Source organism: Phytophthora ramorum, assembly GCF_020800215.1.
Source record: "Phytophthora ramorum isolate Pr-102 chromosome Unknown Phyram_PR-102_s0004, whole genome shotgun sequence".
NCBI classification, from domain to species: Eukaryota; Oomycota; class Peronosporomycetes; order Peronosporales; family Peronosporaceae; genus Phytophthora; species Phytophthora ramorum.
Genome location: NW_027150650.1, coordinates 3,751,303 through 3,766,905, shown reverse-complemented (window position 1 = coordinate 3,766,905; position 15,603 = coordinate 3,751,303). Strand labels below are relative to the sequence as shown.

The 15,603-nt window shown below is 53.5% G+C and overlaps 6 protein-coding genes across 7 annotated transcripts; 1 reads left to right on the top strand and 5 right to left on the bottom strand.

The window, feature by feature from the left end:
* Nucleotides 1-40: 40 nt before the first annotated feature.
* KRP23_5617 (uncharacterized protein) lies at nt 41-1,135 on the bottom strand (the record flags this gene model as incomplete). The annotated part of the gene is made up of 4 exons (XM_067890705.1): nt 41-490; nt 559-648; nt 727-911; nt 976-1,135. The coding sequence occupies 4 exons, from the start codon at nt 1,133-1,135 to the stop codon at nt 41-43; spliced, it is 885 nt and encodes a 294-aa protein (XP_067747230.1).
* An 810-nt stretch (nt 1,136-1,945) lies between these two features.
* KRP23_5616 (Cytoskeleton-associated protein 5) lies at nt 1,946-7,963 on the bottom strand (the record flags this gene model as incomplete). The annotated part of the gene is made up of 1 exon (XM_067890704.1): nt 1,946-7,963. The coding sequence occupies one exon, from the start codon at nt 7,961-7,963 to the stop codon at nt 1,946-1,948; it is 6,018 nt and encodes a 2,005-aa protein (XP_067747229.1).
* A 1,963-nt stretch (nt 7,964-9,926) lies between these two features.
* Nucleotides 9,927-10,385, bottom strand: KRP23_5615 (uncharacterized protein; the record flags this gene model as incomplete). The annotated part of the gene is made up of 1 exon (XM_067890703.1): nt 9,927-10,385. The coding sequence occupies one exon, from the start codon at nt 10,383-10,385 to the stop codon at nt 9,927-9,929; it is 459 nt and encodes a 152-aa protein (XP_067747228.1).
* A 341-nt stretch (nt 10,386-10,726) lies between these two features.
* KRP23_5614 (uncharacterized protein) lies at nt 10,727-11,242 on the bottom strand (the record flags this gene model as incomplete). Its single annotated transcript, XM_067890702.1, has 3 exons — nt 10,727-10,747; nt 10,818-11,026; nt 11,149-11,242. 3 exons carry the CDS (start codon nt 11,240-11,242, stop codon nt 10,727-10,729), a joined length of 324 nt encoding a protein of 107 aa, XP_067747227.1.
* Nucleotides 11,243-11,914: 672 nt separating this feature from the next.
* On the top strand, nt 11,915-12,873 carry KRP23_5613 (3-methyl-2-oxobutanoate hydroxymethyltransferase; the record flags this gene model as incomplete). Of its 2 annotated transcripts, none has more annotated exons than XM_067890701.1 (7): nt 11,915-11,926; nt 11,998-12,062; nt 12,123-12,141; nt 12,207-12,218; nt 12,283-12,337; nt 12,449-12,514; nt 12,602-12,873. In XM_067890701.1, 7 exons carry the CDS (start codon nt 11,915-11,917, stop codon nt 12,871-12,873), a joined length of 501 nt encoding a protein of 166 aa, XP_067747226.1. The 2 variants fall into 2 exon arrangements, with proteins under 2 accessions (XP_067747226.1, XP_067747225.1); XM_067890700.1 differs by having other exon boundaries at nt 12,413-12,514.
* A 463-nt stretch (nt 12,874-13,336) lies between these two features.
* On the bottom strand, nt 13,337-15,568 carry KRP23_5612 (Protein MOR1; the record flags this gene model as incomplete). Its single annotated transcript, XM_067890699.1, has 1 exon — nt 13,337-15,568. The coding sequence occupies one exon, from the start codon at nt 15,566-15,568 to the stop codon at nt 13,337-13,339; it is 2,232 nt and encodes a 743-aa protein (XP_067747224.1).
* Between the last annotated feature and the right edge of the window lie 35 nt (nt 15,569-15,603).

The following is a 15,603-nucleotide window of genomic DNA, read 5'->3' as shown; positions in this document are numbered from 1 at the left end:
TCCAGATAAACCTATCAGTGCTGTATGAATCGGTGCCCCGTTACTGCAACACGGCAATTTTGGCCTCCGGGGTGAAGTTCTGGCCCTCCTCGTCATCGTAGTCGTTCGTGATGAACGAAGTCGAGTATCCGACGAGCGTCAAGATGCAGCAAAGCTGAGCGGCAGCGCGCATTTGGCTCGTGCCGAACGTCTTCTCGTCGTCGTAAAGCGTGGTGGACGTCGAGTTCAGACGCATCGTCACCTCGCAGTACGTTTCTCCAAGATCCTTGTCGAGACAGTCGTCAATGGAGAGACGCTGCGCTTGCGGCGCCAATGACGTCCCGATCGGCATGTAGATGAGGAACGCCACAAAAAACAGCGAGAAGAAGATCACCTGAATCATCAGCGTCTTTTTCCTCCTTTGCAACTTGGTGCCCACAGTCGAGCACGCGTTTTCCAGGTCCATCTGCAAGCCCGTCAGGCACTTGTACAGCTTGTAGCTCACGATGGTCTGTCCATAGGCGAAAATCGAAAAGTTAGCGTGCTGCTCGCATCATTCGCAGCTTGAAAACCACGTACGTTTAGGAAAACTGCAATGGCCTCAAGGTAGAAAAACCACTCGGCGCCGGCAGCGTGGAGTTCGGAGTGCTTCGACGTGTCGAAGAAGGCCTGCCATAATGTAAAAAAGGTCAAGTCAGCTAACGCAACCCCTCGGTGGTCGACACGAGTCAAGGTGCTGTCTCGTACGAGAACAGGGAGACCTGGATTCGCCAGTACGCCGGCGATGAAGCTGGTGGTCGAAATGACGCGGTCGAGCGTGGCTCCCTGGGGCAGCGCTGACATGTGGTAGCGCCAGTTGAACGTGTACGTGAACACGAGCAACACGGCGACCAGCGTGAGGCCCGTGCCGAACACGTAGTAGGCGGGATAGTCTGCAGCCACAGCAACCTCGTCAGACCAAATAGCATCAGCCCACAGACGCAAGAAGAGACGCACCTCGCCCCATGTCCGAGAGGAACGGCCAGGTGAGTCCGCTCACCCAAATGTGGTTCACCTTGACGATGATGACGCAGCTCACGAGCGTCACGAGGACGCTGAGTGAGGCGCCCAGGGGACACGCCGTGCGGAGGAAACGGATCAGCTGAACGGAGTCCATGGCGATGCGAACGAATTCTGGCAGGTCGAACACTGATCTCCAGAAGAGGAGACCCAAGCCGCCAGCGCATCATTGACAGGCTCCGCTGGACTGTACTTGAACCGAATACCTCCCGGGCATGTTGAAAGCACCCTGCTATGCGCACCGATTGACAGTCATGAACGGAAATGAGCTTTGCAGCGAAAAATGCCTGAACATGTGCGCTCGGCGAATGGAGCGAGCCCAGCAGCAACGCCATTTACCACGGCTCCGTTCGTAAATTCCGTAAGAGGCTCTTACTCCTGTACTTAAGTGTTGATGTAATACTTAAAAAGTATTGTGCTTTGCAACCGCTTCAATCAATAAATCTACTATACTACAGTAGTATCACCTAGGGCAAGTAGCAGGTGGCCGTGTAAAAGACAGTCTGCTGAGAGAAGCATGGGGAGAAGTAAACACGTTTTACCATTATTCTGTTCTGACCCGTGTACTTGTTCGAAGTTTGAAAAAACTTTGCTGCCAGACCGCACGATGAGCATTTCGATGTGGACCACAATACCAGGAAAAAACAACGCCGATGTGGACCACAGCACTAGCTACGCAAGCGAACCTTTACTGTTCTCTGTTGCGTTAAATACTAATTGCAGTGACGACACTGTTGAAGTCGCTCCAGCATGGTTGTCACGTGCGCAAATTGAAGCGTTGAGCTGTTCGTTAGAACTGCTCCGTGATTCGCTGAGTAGGCGTTGAAGGTAATAATGCGTCCACGGGTTTCAACGGATGGTCTGCCAGCTAGTGACGGAACAGCCGAAGCTGTTCTTGCTGTACGGGTCACGATATCATTCTCTCGCGGAGCGTCAAACAAACGTCGATTGATACTTGCCCTAGTACCATCGTCAATTGCATTGCCAGCGCTGAAATATCCACCGTTAGAACCGAAATGGGTCGTGATGCGGGGTGGCGCAGAGGCGTTGGTGGTTGAGCTGCCATTTCTTCGCAATGAAGCCCTGTGGTGGCCTCAGTAGCATCCTGTTGTTGCGACTGGCCATGGCACAGATCTTCAAGAATATCCCGCACTTGGGATGTAGGAGGGATAGCCTTCATCGACTCCTCAAAATCACCCGGCCGTGACTTCATAAGACTATCAGACATAATTTTCAGTGCCTGCCGCATGTAGTCGTTCGCGATATTCACCAACATGGCATCTGCTTTTGGTAGAGTTGAAAAGAACGTTTGCATCTGCATGAGGACGCCACAGATGTCGATACCTTCGAACGGGTGCAACGAGTTGGCCTGGACGCTCGACAATTTCAGAAGAATACGACCAACAAGCTGGTCGAGTGAATCCTGCGCTTGCAAGTGTTTCAGCGAGCCATGCTTGTTGTAGTCACCGACATCGTTGCGCAGGAGGCGCTGCAACAGGTTGATCACCGACGGGTACACATCTCCAGGCCTCGCCCGCTCGGTCAACATGCACATAGCGTCGCATAAGGCCGTAAACAGCATCAAGTATCGCTTGTCTTCAGGTGACATCGCCGAAATCTCCGTGTCTGGCAGATTAGCCTTGTCGGAAAACTTTACCATGCGATCGTCCATGATCTTAGAACACAATTCCAGCAAGACTCGTTCCACAACGGAGCGATCCAAGTTCGTCACCACGTCGCTGTTGAAGACCGCTGTCAACGTCGCGATGCTACTAACAAGAATAAACATTTCCGGTCTCTTGTCAGGGCCGCCAGCGTAAAAGGCTCCGTGGATAGCGTCGCACAGAGCGATGGTGATGTCATTCACGCGCGAGTTCAAAAACTTAACTTCTGAAAGATCGGAAGGTTGGCTGATGATAGCATACAAGCCCTTGAGAGCATTTCCGCCTTCCTTGTATGCAGGTGTACCAGCACGTACAATTTGTTTCGAGGAATCCACCAACTTCTTGATTGGATCAAGCAAAGGCACTTGGATTGTCGTGATGGCGAAACCTCCCGCAATCTCTTCATTAGGTGTATTCATGCCAATGTCATCGTCGTGGGGCTTTACTTCGTGCTTTGGGGTCGGTTCTGCAATCGGCTGTGCCGCAGCAACAACCCCACCTTCGGAAGCTTGGCTCGAGATGTTAGTAGGCGCTGCCGCCGTAGTAGCGGGCGTTTGGGCGGAACCAAAATCTGTACGTTGCTGCTGCTGAAACATCTCCTGTTCCGGGGCGATTTCCTGTTCAGCTGGTGCGGCATTTCCATTCGGTAAACTGCTCGCGGGCAAATGCTTCAAACGCGCGTTAAGCAAGTCGATGCCTTGTTGTGTGGTGATCCCAGCAATCCGGAAGAATTCGTCTGGATTCCCTCCTTCCGTGCGCACGTATACAGCTACTAGTGTGTTAATTGCGCTTTCGCGCAGCTCTTTCTCGTGAGCAACAACGTACTTGCCCACATCCTTGGTACACTTGCGACCAATAACGTGGTAGCCGTGTACGCTCACAATGTACTCAACTAGGTCGATGCACTCACAGCGACTCTTCATATTTTTCGATCCGTTGAAGCATTCCATCAAGTACGGAACATACTTCTCAGGGCTGCACACGTCAACAATCAGCTTCATGACATTGCGGAAGCGAACTCGAAAGCGTGATTTCGACTGACCACTTTCCTGGAGCAGGTATGGCAGTAGAATTGCCGCTTCAACGTCATCCAACTGATATCCAGTGTCCTTCAGCATTTCAAACAGCTCGATCAGTACTTCGAGTAATTTCGACAACGCCTGGACGTTGTTGTCCACAATCCGAAGCGTACACCACTTGAAGATAAGGTCCAGCGAGCTAACCACTTCGTCTGCTTGGTGGAGCACGCATAACCTCAAATCATCCATCGCAGCCAGCATACCCTTCTCCAGTGAAGGAGCGAAGAGCTTCGCATGAAATTCCGACGACAAAAATGGTTTCCACTCGGCTTCCACTTCGCCCTTGCGTGAATTCATCTCGCTGACCGACGTTACCTCGAAAATCCACTTGTTGTACTGCCCCTTGGCAATCCGTGCAGGTTTGTTCGAGCTCATCTTGAGCAACGATTCGGCATGTTTTTCAGTTATTTCAGAAGCAACTGTCGGAGCGCGAAACGAACCGGGGCGCGTCAGGCGAGCTTTTAGTCCAAATCCAGGCGCAGGAGCACCACCAGCCGAAGACGCACTAGCCCTCCGTCTGATTCCGCCGCGCGCGGTACCACTGCTTGCAGATCTATGCCCAATGGCAAATGGAGCTGGAGGAGGCTGAGTAGGTGTGGCGCTAGGTGCAAGGATGGACGAAGTTTGGTTAGTTGGCGTAGCTGCACCGCTGGCTTCGACAGTGTCGCACACCTTTTGCAATAACGGCTTAAGAGCCCGCATTGCAGCAGGCTTGATGTCACGACAACCAGTCGTAAATACCGTATCCTTGCCAACATATTTCATCACTTCAACGAGCAGTAGCTGTGCTTTTTCACGCGCTTCCGAAGACTTGTCCATCATGCACTGCACGGTTGGGACAACCAAGCAATTCAAATCAAGTTTTTCGCTGTTCTGCAGGTGCTCCGATGCCCAACCCAACAGCTCCGCCCTGCCAACGGTATTCGCGAGACCCTCCGATAGAGGATTCAGTAGACTCTTCATGCACGACGATGAAGTCTCATTGTTGTGACAAACCCATTTGTGCAGAGCTTGAATGGATGCCGCTTGCATCGTCTTTTTGTTGTCAGCAACACCAGCAATTAAACTCGCACCAAGAATCTTAGACATCTTAGCGATATCGGGTCCGACGCTCGTCGCCACAATAGCGATGACGTTCGTTGCTTTCACTTTCAAGTTTGCGTTTGAGTCATTCAAGCGTGCTTTAAGACCACGTAGCACCTCTTGCACAGGACGCGTAAACTCAATCGTGCAACCAGCACTTTCACAAATACTCTGGACAGTGTCCATAGCTTCAGCACGCTTCTTCCAAGCCACCTTGTCCGACTCATTCTTCATATCCCCAAGCAGTTCTTTCGTAATCTGGCCGCTAACATCGACACGACCAAAAAGCGCCCCAGGATCTACTGCACCTGAAGCCTCGTCTTGGCCTTTCACTTGGCGCTTTACGGTCGCCATGGCCTTGGTCGGATCAAAGCCCACCTTCTTAAATTCAGATTCCACAGCAGCAGCTACGGCTGGCTTCCAACTCTCGAGATTGAGAATAGGAAGCAGTGCAGGGCCGAGTTGCGAGTACATTGTACTCAGAAGCGAGATCGCAGCACTGCGGACCGTAGGATTTGAAGACTCCAAACCTAGTGGTCCCTTGGCGAAATCAATAAGTGCGCGTGGATTGCAGATAGAAACGCCAAAGTCCTTCACGCAGTCTGACAAGACCTTCAGTGCTTCAATATGCGCCAGGGGTGTTCGAACTTGGGGCATGTATTCGATCATACAGCCAGTCGTGTAGGAAGGGCTTGTCGCTTCGCAGAACTGCATAATCATGTTGGTGACTGCCTCGTTCGCCTTCCTGTCACCGATCTTGTCACATGCGCGTGGTACGAGAAGGCAGGCAACACCACGCGGGAACTTGCTGGCAGCAGTCTTTGCAAACGTTCCCACCGCCTGAAATGAGCTCTTCAACACATTAATATTGCTGTCCTTGAAATCCTTCACTTGTCTCGACAGATACACCGTGAACGCCTCGATTATCCGCATGCTCATCATGCTAGACTGAGCCTTGGAGAATTCTTCCAGCCCCTCTATAGCTTCTTTACGCTCCATCCATTTGGAACTAGAAAACCCTTCCTGAATCGGTCCCCAATTTTCAATTTGAAGGTCCGCAATTACTCCCTCTGCTTCCTCAGCGGTAACAGAGATCGCCATCGGCGTAAAGTCAGCGCTACCACCATCACTAACTGCTGCACCCGATGCTAAGGGCCTTCTTGACGGCACTGCTTTTGGCGCAGCTCCTGGTTTCACACCGAGCCGAGCTGGTGGTCCCCGTTTTTTCAGGGAAGGGTAGCGAGGACCAACAGGAGCGGGGCTAGCCATGTCCACATCTTCATCGTCAAGTACCGGTGCGTTTGAGCCACAAGAACTAGAGCGACTAGCAGAACCACCTGTACTGCTAGGGCGCGATGGAGGGGCGCTACCAGGACGAGATGAAGCGGCACTGCCAGGTTGAGAAGATTGTGCACTACCGGACCGAGAAGGGGGAGCTGAAGTTGCACTACCTCCCATACTCCGCTGGATCGTCTTGAATGCTCGCGGATTTTTGCGTGCAATTTCATCCATTTGGCTTTGAAGCCACCCAACCGTTTGATCAGTAGCCGTCAAAAGCACAATGAACGACTTCTGGCCCGCTTCCCGTACCTTCGGGTTAGTATCATTAACGCCTTTCATAAACATCAAGCCAAATGCCACAATCAAGGCCTTGTCATTCACATCCACGTAGCGGTTTTCAACTGCACGTGCCACGAAAGCCATGGTTTGGACACGTGCAGGAGGGGCCTTGTTCTTGGACGCATCGCAAGCCAGCTTCAGGTCATTCATCATCATGTCAATCGGCATCGCATGCTGGAGAAGTAAGTCCAGCGTTTTATTTGTCGCGCTCAAAATCACCGACTTTTTGTCCGACAACTTTCGCAGCAAATCTGGGAACATTGTTCGTGCATATTGGGTGAAGTTCTTACGTAGACCGTCGGCCAGAGCGCCAAATACTTCAATCGACTTTGCGACGATGTTCACATTCGAGTCGTTCGTCAGTACCTTTAGCGTCGATACAAGTTCATAGTAATCGCCATTTGAAAGCTTTGGCGCAGGGCCAATCACCTCGAGCACAATGTTTAAGGCTTCAACCTTTTCGCTCCACTTGGGAAGTGCCAGCTTGGTCTTGAACTCAGTCTTAGGTAGCTTTGCAAGCAAATCCACAATTTCAGTAAAATCGCGTGGGTCGAGTGCTGCAGAGGCTGGATCAGCTGCGCCAGATGAGGCACCTGTTGTATTTCCTCCACCAGCAGCTTTAGCTGGCTTTGCTCCTTTAACAAACTTTGTAGGTGCTGCTTGGCCGGGCACAACATCCTTGACTTGTCCTTCAAACTCAGTTTGCTGGGCCGATCGAAGGTTCGCCACAACATCTTGAACGAGTGCGGGGCCAGTCCACCGGTGGATCTCAACCATAATGTCCATCGAGATCTGTCGCACCTTCACAGCGCCTTCCATCAGCTTGGGCAGTGCACTCTTAATCGCTTGCAGCGGTACCACTCGCGGTCCATACGCCTTTAACGCTTCCAAAGTGCACGTCAGACAAGCCGGTGGAACCTTCGGCTTGCGGTTACTAGTGCCTTCCAGAAGAGCAATCACCGTCTCCTCGGCTGCACCTGCTGCAATAAACGCGTCCACCAGCTCTTCACAGAGTTTCACAATGCCCGGCCGTGCCGAAAAACCCTTATCAGTCATGCGTGCCATTACGCCGGACACAATTTCCTTCTCAAACGGCTGCACGTTCAACGTGTACGCGAGCACTGCGGCAATGCCCGCCTCCATGGCACTGGCATTAGAGTCTTCACACATCTTGCTAAACAGTCCCATCGCCGGCCTCGCCCGCTCCGTCGTGACTCCAGGTTGCTCAAACACCGTCTTTAGCTCCTCGAATGCTTCTTTCCGAGCCTTCCAGTTCTTATCAGTCAACTTGGGCAGCACCTCGTCCAATGAGACGCTTTCCTCTGGTCCTCCACTAACCACCTTCATATTAGAGAACGCCGTTGCCACCGCGTCCATATTGATGTCTTGTACCACCTTCTTAACCTCCTTCTCCGCCGCAGGGGTTTTCACAACGGGGGCCGCACCGCTTATAGCAACACCTTCGACCTTCACGTCCATCAGGACGTCTTCTGTAGCCTGTGGCTGGCTCCTGGCGGCCGGCAGAGGCGGCGAAGACGACACTAACGCCTTTCTCGGCGCTGGAATCGGAGAGTTCGCTACGCCACCGAATTTCGGCGCAGGCGGCGCTTCTTGCTGTCCGCCTGCCCCATCTTCATCCTCGTACTCGGATGTTGGACGAAATGGACTTGGAAATGCTCATGAGGGACGCCACGTCGAAGCCCGCGCACATGCTGCACGTGCAGTTGGCGTTGCGCAGGCATTTCTCGGCCATTTCGAGCGGATCTTGCACTGGCGCGTGAACCAGAGTATGGATGAGATCCTGCGTGCGGTGTGACGGCGCTGGGGTCGCGTCAGAGCGAGCAGGGGGCCTTGGCTACGAATCGAGTTCCGTCCCTGATGCGGAATTTCAGAAAGTGATGGCTCGGCGTATTTAACCCCTTTGAGAAAGTGGCGTGTCCGACGTGGTCATCAACCTCAAAACCTCGGGCGCTCCGAGCCCCACGTTTGCACTGGGACAAGTTGCTCCTGCACAAGTGCAGCACGGTCCTGCTGCAGGCGGCCGAGATCAAAATGGTGCGCAAGGCCTTTGCACTTAATATGCTGGGCAGCTTACAAGAACGTCATGCAGGTGGCTCGAGAGAGAGAGAGAGAGAGAGAGTCCAGCTGCTGGGCATGGCGACGAGTTCTTCCTTGCGCCGAGAGAGACCCAGATGCACTCCTTGGTGCAAGTCAACCACAGCTCCTGATCGTACATGGGGCTTATGTGCTTGCTGCAGATCTCTACTGCGCGCGGGGACTTTGTGGTCGACATGCTGGCGCTTCGTCGCTAGCTGCCGACGCTGAACCAGGACCCAAGAAGGCTGAAGGCGCTGTGAACCTCTTTGACAACCTTTTCTTCTGCTCTGCATCCGCTCCGCCTCAACTGCTGACGGCAGATATCCCAGCAGACCTGCTCGCCTTTCTAGCTGAGCTGCAGCCGATACTCCGTCTTTCTCCACAGACGTTTCTGAGCGGCTCGCCATAGAAATCCAGCAAGACCGAGAAAAAGACGCTCATGAAGCTGCTAGCGGAGACCAACAGTACGCCCACAGAGTGATTCCATTCAGCTTCTCATAACTTCCGATCCAATGCAATTTTGCCAGACGTCAGTGAGCATTTTACGGGGTCAACATCATACCCCAGTGACCACGAGGCAGACTTGGGACTTGCAGTACAAGGTACTAGGTCGCGACAGGATGAGGTAGAGCAGCAGTAGTCTTGTGCTTGCGTCGTCATGAGGCGTTTTCGGTCGTCCAGCGGCTCCGTCACCCGCGTATTCGCCCTCACGTGCATGCAGCTGGCGATCAGCAGCTTGTTGCTTCCTTCAACAGGTCCGTTCGCACGGTAGCTGCCACGATGCACGAGCGCTTCTGTATCGTAGCTGTAGACCTTCTGCTTTCTTCCTTCAGCAAACTCGTTTTGGTGGTACCAGTTCAGCAGGTACAAAGCGCCGAGCGAACTCTTCATCACTGTGATCGCATCTCGTCGTTTCGTGAGTTCAGGCTGCGCTTCACGTTTGCTCAATGTGTGATCACCCACCAGGAACGGATCACTTGCCCTTGCACTAGGTTTGAGAAGATCATGTAAGCGCGTTAGAGTAGCGAAAGCCGTCGCACAGTTGAAATTGCTACCGCATCTTGCCAGTCTCGTGGAATGGGCTCAAATGTGCCGACTCGGAAACCCAGGTCTCCTGCGTAGGCATCCACAAGTGCTGTGCCAAGCACCGACTCACGCAAATATGGCGTTGATGCAGCAACTCCCGCAGCTGCAAAACCTCCCGACGGTGACAAAAAGGCTCCAACAGCAGCATCGGCAATGTTCTGCATTGGACGGGTAACACTGACACCGCAACGCAGGAACCGTGCACACCACTCTCTCCACCGAGTATTCGGGATATTCCACTGGTCATCCGAGTCACTGTTCAGCACCCTTTGCCGCCGGACACGCCCAGACACGATGTCGGCTCGAACACCGAGAGTGAATGCACTGCTACCACGAGTAGCAGACTTGCACTTAGCAGAATCAATAGACCCGCGCCACGAACAGCCGATGTGCTATCGCGCAGCTTTAGTTCCCGTGCATCTTTTTCATGCTTCGAAAGCGCAAACAACCACAACAGCGATGCGAGCTGCATCCCGTACGCGATGAAAAACGTCGCCATAATCTGCTCTCGCACGGGCGTCGTGTCCGTCATGACGTCCTCGTTCGTCACGTCAAACTGCGCGTCGATGCACTTGGACACAGCGAGACCGAGCGGGCCCGCCAAGAAGGACACACTCGTCACCAACGAGCTCATCGTCGTGTGTGCATTCGGGTCTGCCACCTCACTCAAAACCGCCGTGGAAATGGTGTAGTCCAGCGCCGACGGGATGGCCTCCATGACCGGCAAGCCGATCCAGAACCATTGACTGCGGACGAGGCCCCAGATCGTGACCAGCGTGGTGCCGCAGGCCAGTACAAGCGTGATGATTGTGCCCACGACGGATCACGGTACGGTAGTCCACGTCCCAACCCTTCTTGTCGACCGAGTTCAAGCCCCACAGTACCACGCAGATGGCCACGAAGGACACGACGGTGTCGTTCAGAGGCTGCACACCAGCGTAGTAGAACGCAACGGGGTTCACTGCCGTGGCGCTCACGCCGGCACAGACGCCGCCCATAAAGCGGCAAAGGAGCACCCGCGCTTGTGCACCAGCGACCAGATCTCGCGCAGGGACTGCCTCAGCGACCGACGCTCTCGTGCTGTCTCACTCACACCAAAGCTCAGCAACAGCACGGGGAGAAGCGCCACTAGCCCTACCAGTAGCATCACCTGCGTGTACTCGAGCGAGAAGTCGAAGTCGCCACCGTAGCCCCATCCGCTCATACCAACACCCATGAGCAAAAAGCAGAAAAGCATTGCAAAGACTCGATACTTGGTCATCACTGGCTGAAACACGCCGTCCTCAGCTTGCGGAGACTCGGACACGCCAAAGTGGTGCGTCGCCACATCGCGACTTAGTTCGTCCGCCGCTACGTCCGCTAGCACATAGCCCACGGAGGCCACACACATGAGCACGACGTAGTAGGCGCCGTGTGACGGAGCATCCAACTTGATTGAGCTCATCTGCTGCGCTGACTTTTTACTTCCACAAGCGGCGTACCGACCAGTTTGCGGTCCTGGAAGTAGGGCGTCGGCTGGTCTCGGAAGAAGATGGCGATCAACGCAGTCGACGAGACGGCCCAGCCTAGCACCATAGCGCTGCGGAGACGGAAAGATCTTGGAGCAGGGAGCAGTGGACGAGCGACGCGAAGATCGGCTTGAGCGCCCACGGCAGTCCCAGTAGCGGCAGTCCCAGTAGCGCGCGCGCCAAGAGTGTTTGGGTGCCTTCCATGTTGAGATTGCACGTGAGGAAGGGGTGGACGCTTAGCGGCAGGACCGTGTCTTCCGCCTCGACTTCCAACCGTCCGAGCGATGGCGCCAGCAAGTGGGTCTTGATTTCGAATCTAGAGCATCCACCAATCACATGCTCGAAATGTGGTTGCATTTGTAAATAAGTCTTTTTAAACTACATATCTAGTCTCAAAAGGAGCTTCAAGCTCAACCTTCAAGCTGAAAATCAAAGTACGAGGGCAGAGGGGGTCGTGGAGGCCCCAGGCTCCGTGAGCGCCCAGAACCTCATGCGTCTCGCCCAAAGGAGGCTGGCGGTTTGTGTGCTGCAATGCGAGTGAGTTGCAGCGACCGACGCAGGAGAAGACACCCAAGGACGTGGCCGAGCTGCTGCCGACGCTCGACGCTCGACGCTCGACGCTCGACGCTCACATCTTCAAGCGCAAGCCCATTACCATGGCCACGACCTATGACTACCCGACGGTGGTGCGCGTGGACCTTGTGGGGCTCGACATCCTGCTGGTTCGAGACTCTTAGGCATGGTGGAGAAGGTAGGGAGGGCCCTACGCACAAGTGGGGGGGGGGGGGCATGGAGTTGTACTGACTGTTGATGCGTTTGCAGGATATGGACACGACGCTTCCTGTGACGCTGGAGGACATGATCCACCACACGCAGTCGGTGAAGCGGTAAGTGTTGGTGGTGAACGTGGGAGCTCCTGGGTAACTGATGGTTGCATTTGTTGATAGTGGAGCCAACCGTCCACTGGTGATCACGAACACGCCGTTCGGACCGTGCGAAGGATCACCGTATGAAGCGCCGAAGAACGCCAGCGCTTAGTGAAGGTATGCTTTAGATTGACTTTGGATAAGGCGACGTGATATTGACGGAAATGACGTGGGGCAACAGGAAGGAGGTGCGGATTGTGTGCAGGTCGACGGAGGCAAGGAACGCGCCGAAACGAGTAAGGACAACAGTCTGCTTGCACGGAAGCTGAACGGGAGGCAACTAACGGGGTTATTTGTATTGTTTGTTGCAGTCACGTTCATCGCTGATGGTGAAATTTCTGTCATAGGGCACATGGGCCTTCGTCCTCAGCACACTACAGCCCTGGGAGGATTCCGTGCTCAAGGCCGCACGCGTAATGCTGTCATCTTAGCTCCGTGTTCTTTTTCGCCTACAGTGGAGATCACTAACGCGTAACATGGTGACCTATGTACTGCTGCAGGCTCGGAGGTTCATCGAAGACGCGTTCGCTGTGCAGAAGCGAAGGCGGGTGTTGTGCTGGAGTGCGTTCACTACCACTACGGAGCAGTACATGGACTCGAACTACTCGCCGACGCGCAGACGAAGGCCCAGATGAAGTCCCAGCAGACGTCTGCCAACGCCGCGACCGAGAGTGCAAATGACTATTGCGGCACTCCAACTCCTGCCCCAACGAAACCCATCGTCTACATCGCCCCGACAATCACCGAAAAGGAGTACAAACACTGTTTGTGACCAGCGTTTTGAGCCCGTTCAAGGCAGCCTGGATGCTATCGCAGCCTTGAATCAGACAAGAACCAAATCCAAGCAAAGGCAACACTCTTTGGGAAGCAAGTGAATTAAATAACTACCACTACGTTTGTCATCGCGAATACATACTCATCGCATACATGTAAATTGCAAACTTGTCTTCAGGCTGTTCCTAGCTAGCTGGGCCGCTTGCTCCTGGCATCGAGATTGTCTTCATCAAGCAGCAGTGTCCATTCGGCGAGCGAACTCCAGGCACATCAGACGTAGAAAGCATCGGACGCGAGCACCGCAGCAAGGTAGAAGAGCAGGCGGGTGGACGATCAAAGCGGCCAACACCTGCATCTGCATCTGATCCAGGATACCAGGGCAGGAGACTCGTCCAATTTTAACCCTTTCGCGGTAGAAGGGCACAAAATTCGCCTTTAACTGTTCTCTGTTGCGTTAAATACTAATTGCAGTGACGACACTGTTGAAGTCGCTCCAGCATGGTTGTCACGTGCGCAAATTGAAGCGTTGAGCTGTTCGTTAGAACTGCTCCGTGATTCGCTGAGTAGGCGTTGAAGGTAATAATGCGTCCACGGGTTTCAACGGATGGTCTGCCAGCTAGTGACGGAGCAGCCGAAGCTGTTCTTGCTGTACGGGTCACGATATCATTCTCTCGCGGAGCGTCAAACAAACGTCGATTGATACTTGCCCTAGTACCATCGTCAATTGCATTGCCAGCGCTGAAATATCCACCGTTAGAACCGAAATGGGTCGTGATGCGGGGTGGCGCAGAGGCGTTGGTGGTTGAGCTGCCATTTTCTTCGCAATGAAGCCCTGTGGTGGCCTCAGTAGCATCCTGTTGTTGCGACTGGCCATGGCACAGATCTTCAAGAATATCCCGCACTTGGGATGTAGGAGGGATAGCCTTCATCGACTCCTCAAAATCACCCGGCCGTGACTTCATAAGACTATCAGACATAATTTTCAGTGCCTGCCGCATGTAGTCGTTCGCGATATTCACCAACATGGCATCTGCTTTTGGTAGAGTTGAAAAGAACGTTTGCATCTGCATGAGGACGCCACAGATGTCGATACCTTCGAACGGGTGCAACGAGTTGGCCTGGACGCTCGACAATTTCAGAAGAATACGACCAACAAGCTGGTCGAGTGAATCCTGCGCTTGCAAGTGTTTCAGCGAGCCATGCTTGTTGTAGTCACCGACATCGTTGCGCAGGAGGCGCTGCAACAGGTTGATCACCGACGGGTACACATCTCCAGGCCTCGCCCGCTCGGTCAACATGCACATAGCGTCGCATAAGGCCGTAAACAGCATCAAGTATCGCTTGTCTTCAGGTGACATCGCCGAAATCTCCGTGTCTGGCAGATTAGCCTTGTCGGAAAACTTTACCATGCGATCGTCCATGATCTTAGAACACAATTCCAGCAAGACTCGTTCCACAACGGAGCGATCCAAGTTCGTCACCACGTCGCTGTTGAAGACCGCTGTCAACGTCGCGATGCTACTAACAAGAATAAACATTTCCGGTCTCTTGTCAGGGCCGCCAGCGTAAAAGGCTCCGTGGATAGCGTCGCACAGAGCGATGGTGATGTCATTCACGCGCGAGTTCAAAAACTTAACTTCTGAAAGATCGGAAGGTTGGCTGATGATAGCATACAAGCCCTTGAGAGCATTTCCGCCTTCCTTGTATGCAGGTGTACCAGCACGTACAATTTGTTTCGCGGAATCCACCAACTTCTTGATTGGATCAAGCAAAGGCACTTGGATTGTCATGATGGCGAAACCTCCCGCAATCTCTTCATTAGGTGTATTCATGCCAATGTCATCGTCGTGGGGCTTTACTTCGTGCTTTGGGGTCGGTTCTGCAATCGGCTGTGCCGCAGCAACAACCCCACCTTCGGAAGCTTGGCTCGAGATGTTAGTAGGCGCTGCCGCCGTAGTAGCGGGCGTTTGGGCGGAACCAAAATCTGTACGTTGCTGCTGCTGAAACATCTCCTGTTCCGGGGCGATTTCCTGTTCAGCTGGTGCGGCATTTCCATTCGGTAAACTGCTCGCGGGCAAATGCTTCAAACGCGCGTTAAGCAAGTCGATGCCTTGTTGTGTGGTGATCCCAGCAATCCGGAAGAATTCGTCTGGATTCCCTCCTTCCGTGCGCACGTATACAGCTACTAGTGTGTTAATTGCGCTTTCGCGCAGCTCTTTCTCGTGAGCAACAACGTACTTGCCCACATCCTTGGTACACTTGCGACCAATAACGTGGTAGCCGTGTACGCTCACAATGTACTCAACTAGGTCGATGCACTCACAGCGACTCTTCATATTTTTCGATCCGTTGAAGCATTCCATCAAGTACGGAACATACTTCTCAGGGCTGCACACGTCAACAATCAGCTTCATGACATTGCGGAAGCGAACTCGAAAGCGTGATTTCGACTGACCACTTTCCTGGAGCAGGTATGGCAGTAGAATTGCCGCTTCAACGTCATCCAACTGATATCCAGTGTCCTTCAGCATTTCAAACAGCTCGATCAGTACTTCGAGTAATTTCGACAACGCCTGGACGTTGTTGTCCACAATCCGAAGCGTACACCACTTGAAGATAAGGTCCAGCGAGCTAACCACTTCGTCTGCTTGGTGGAGCACGCATAACCTCAAATCATCCATCGCAGCCAGCATACCCTTCTCCAGTGAAGGAGCGAAGAGCTTCGCAT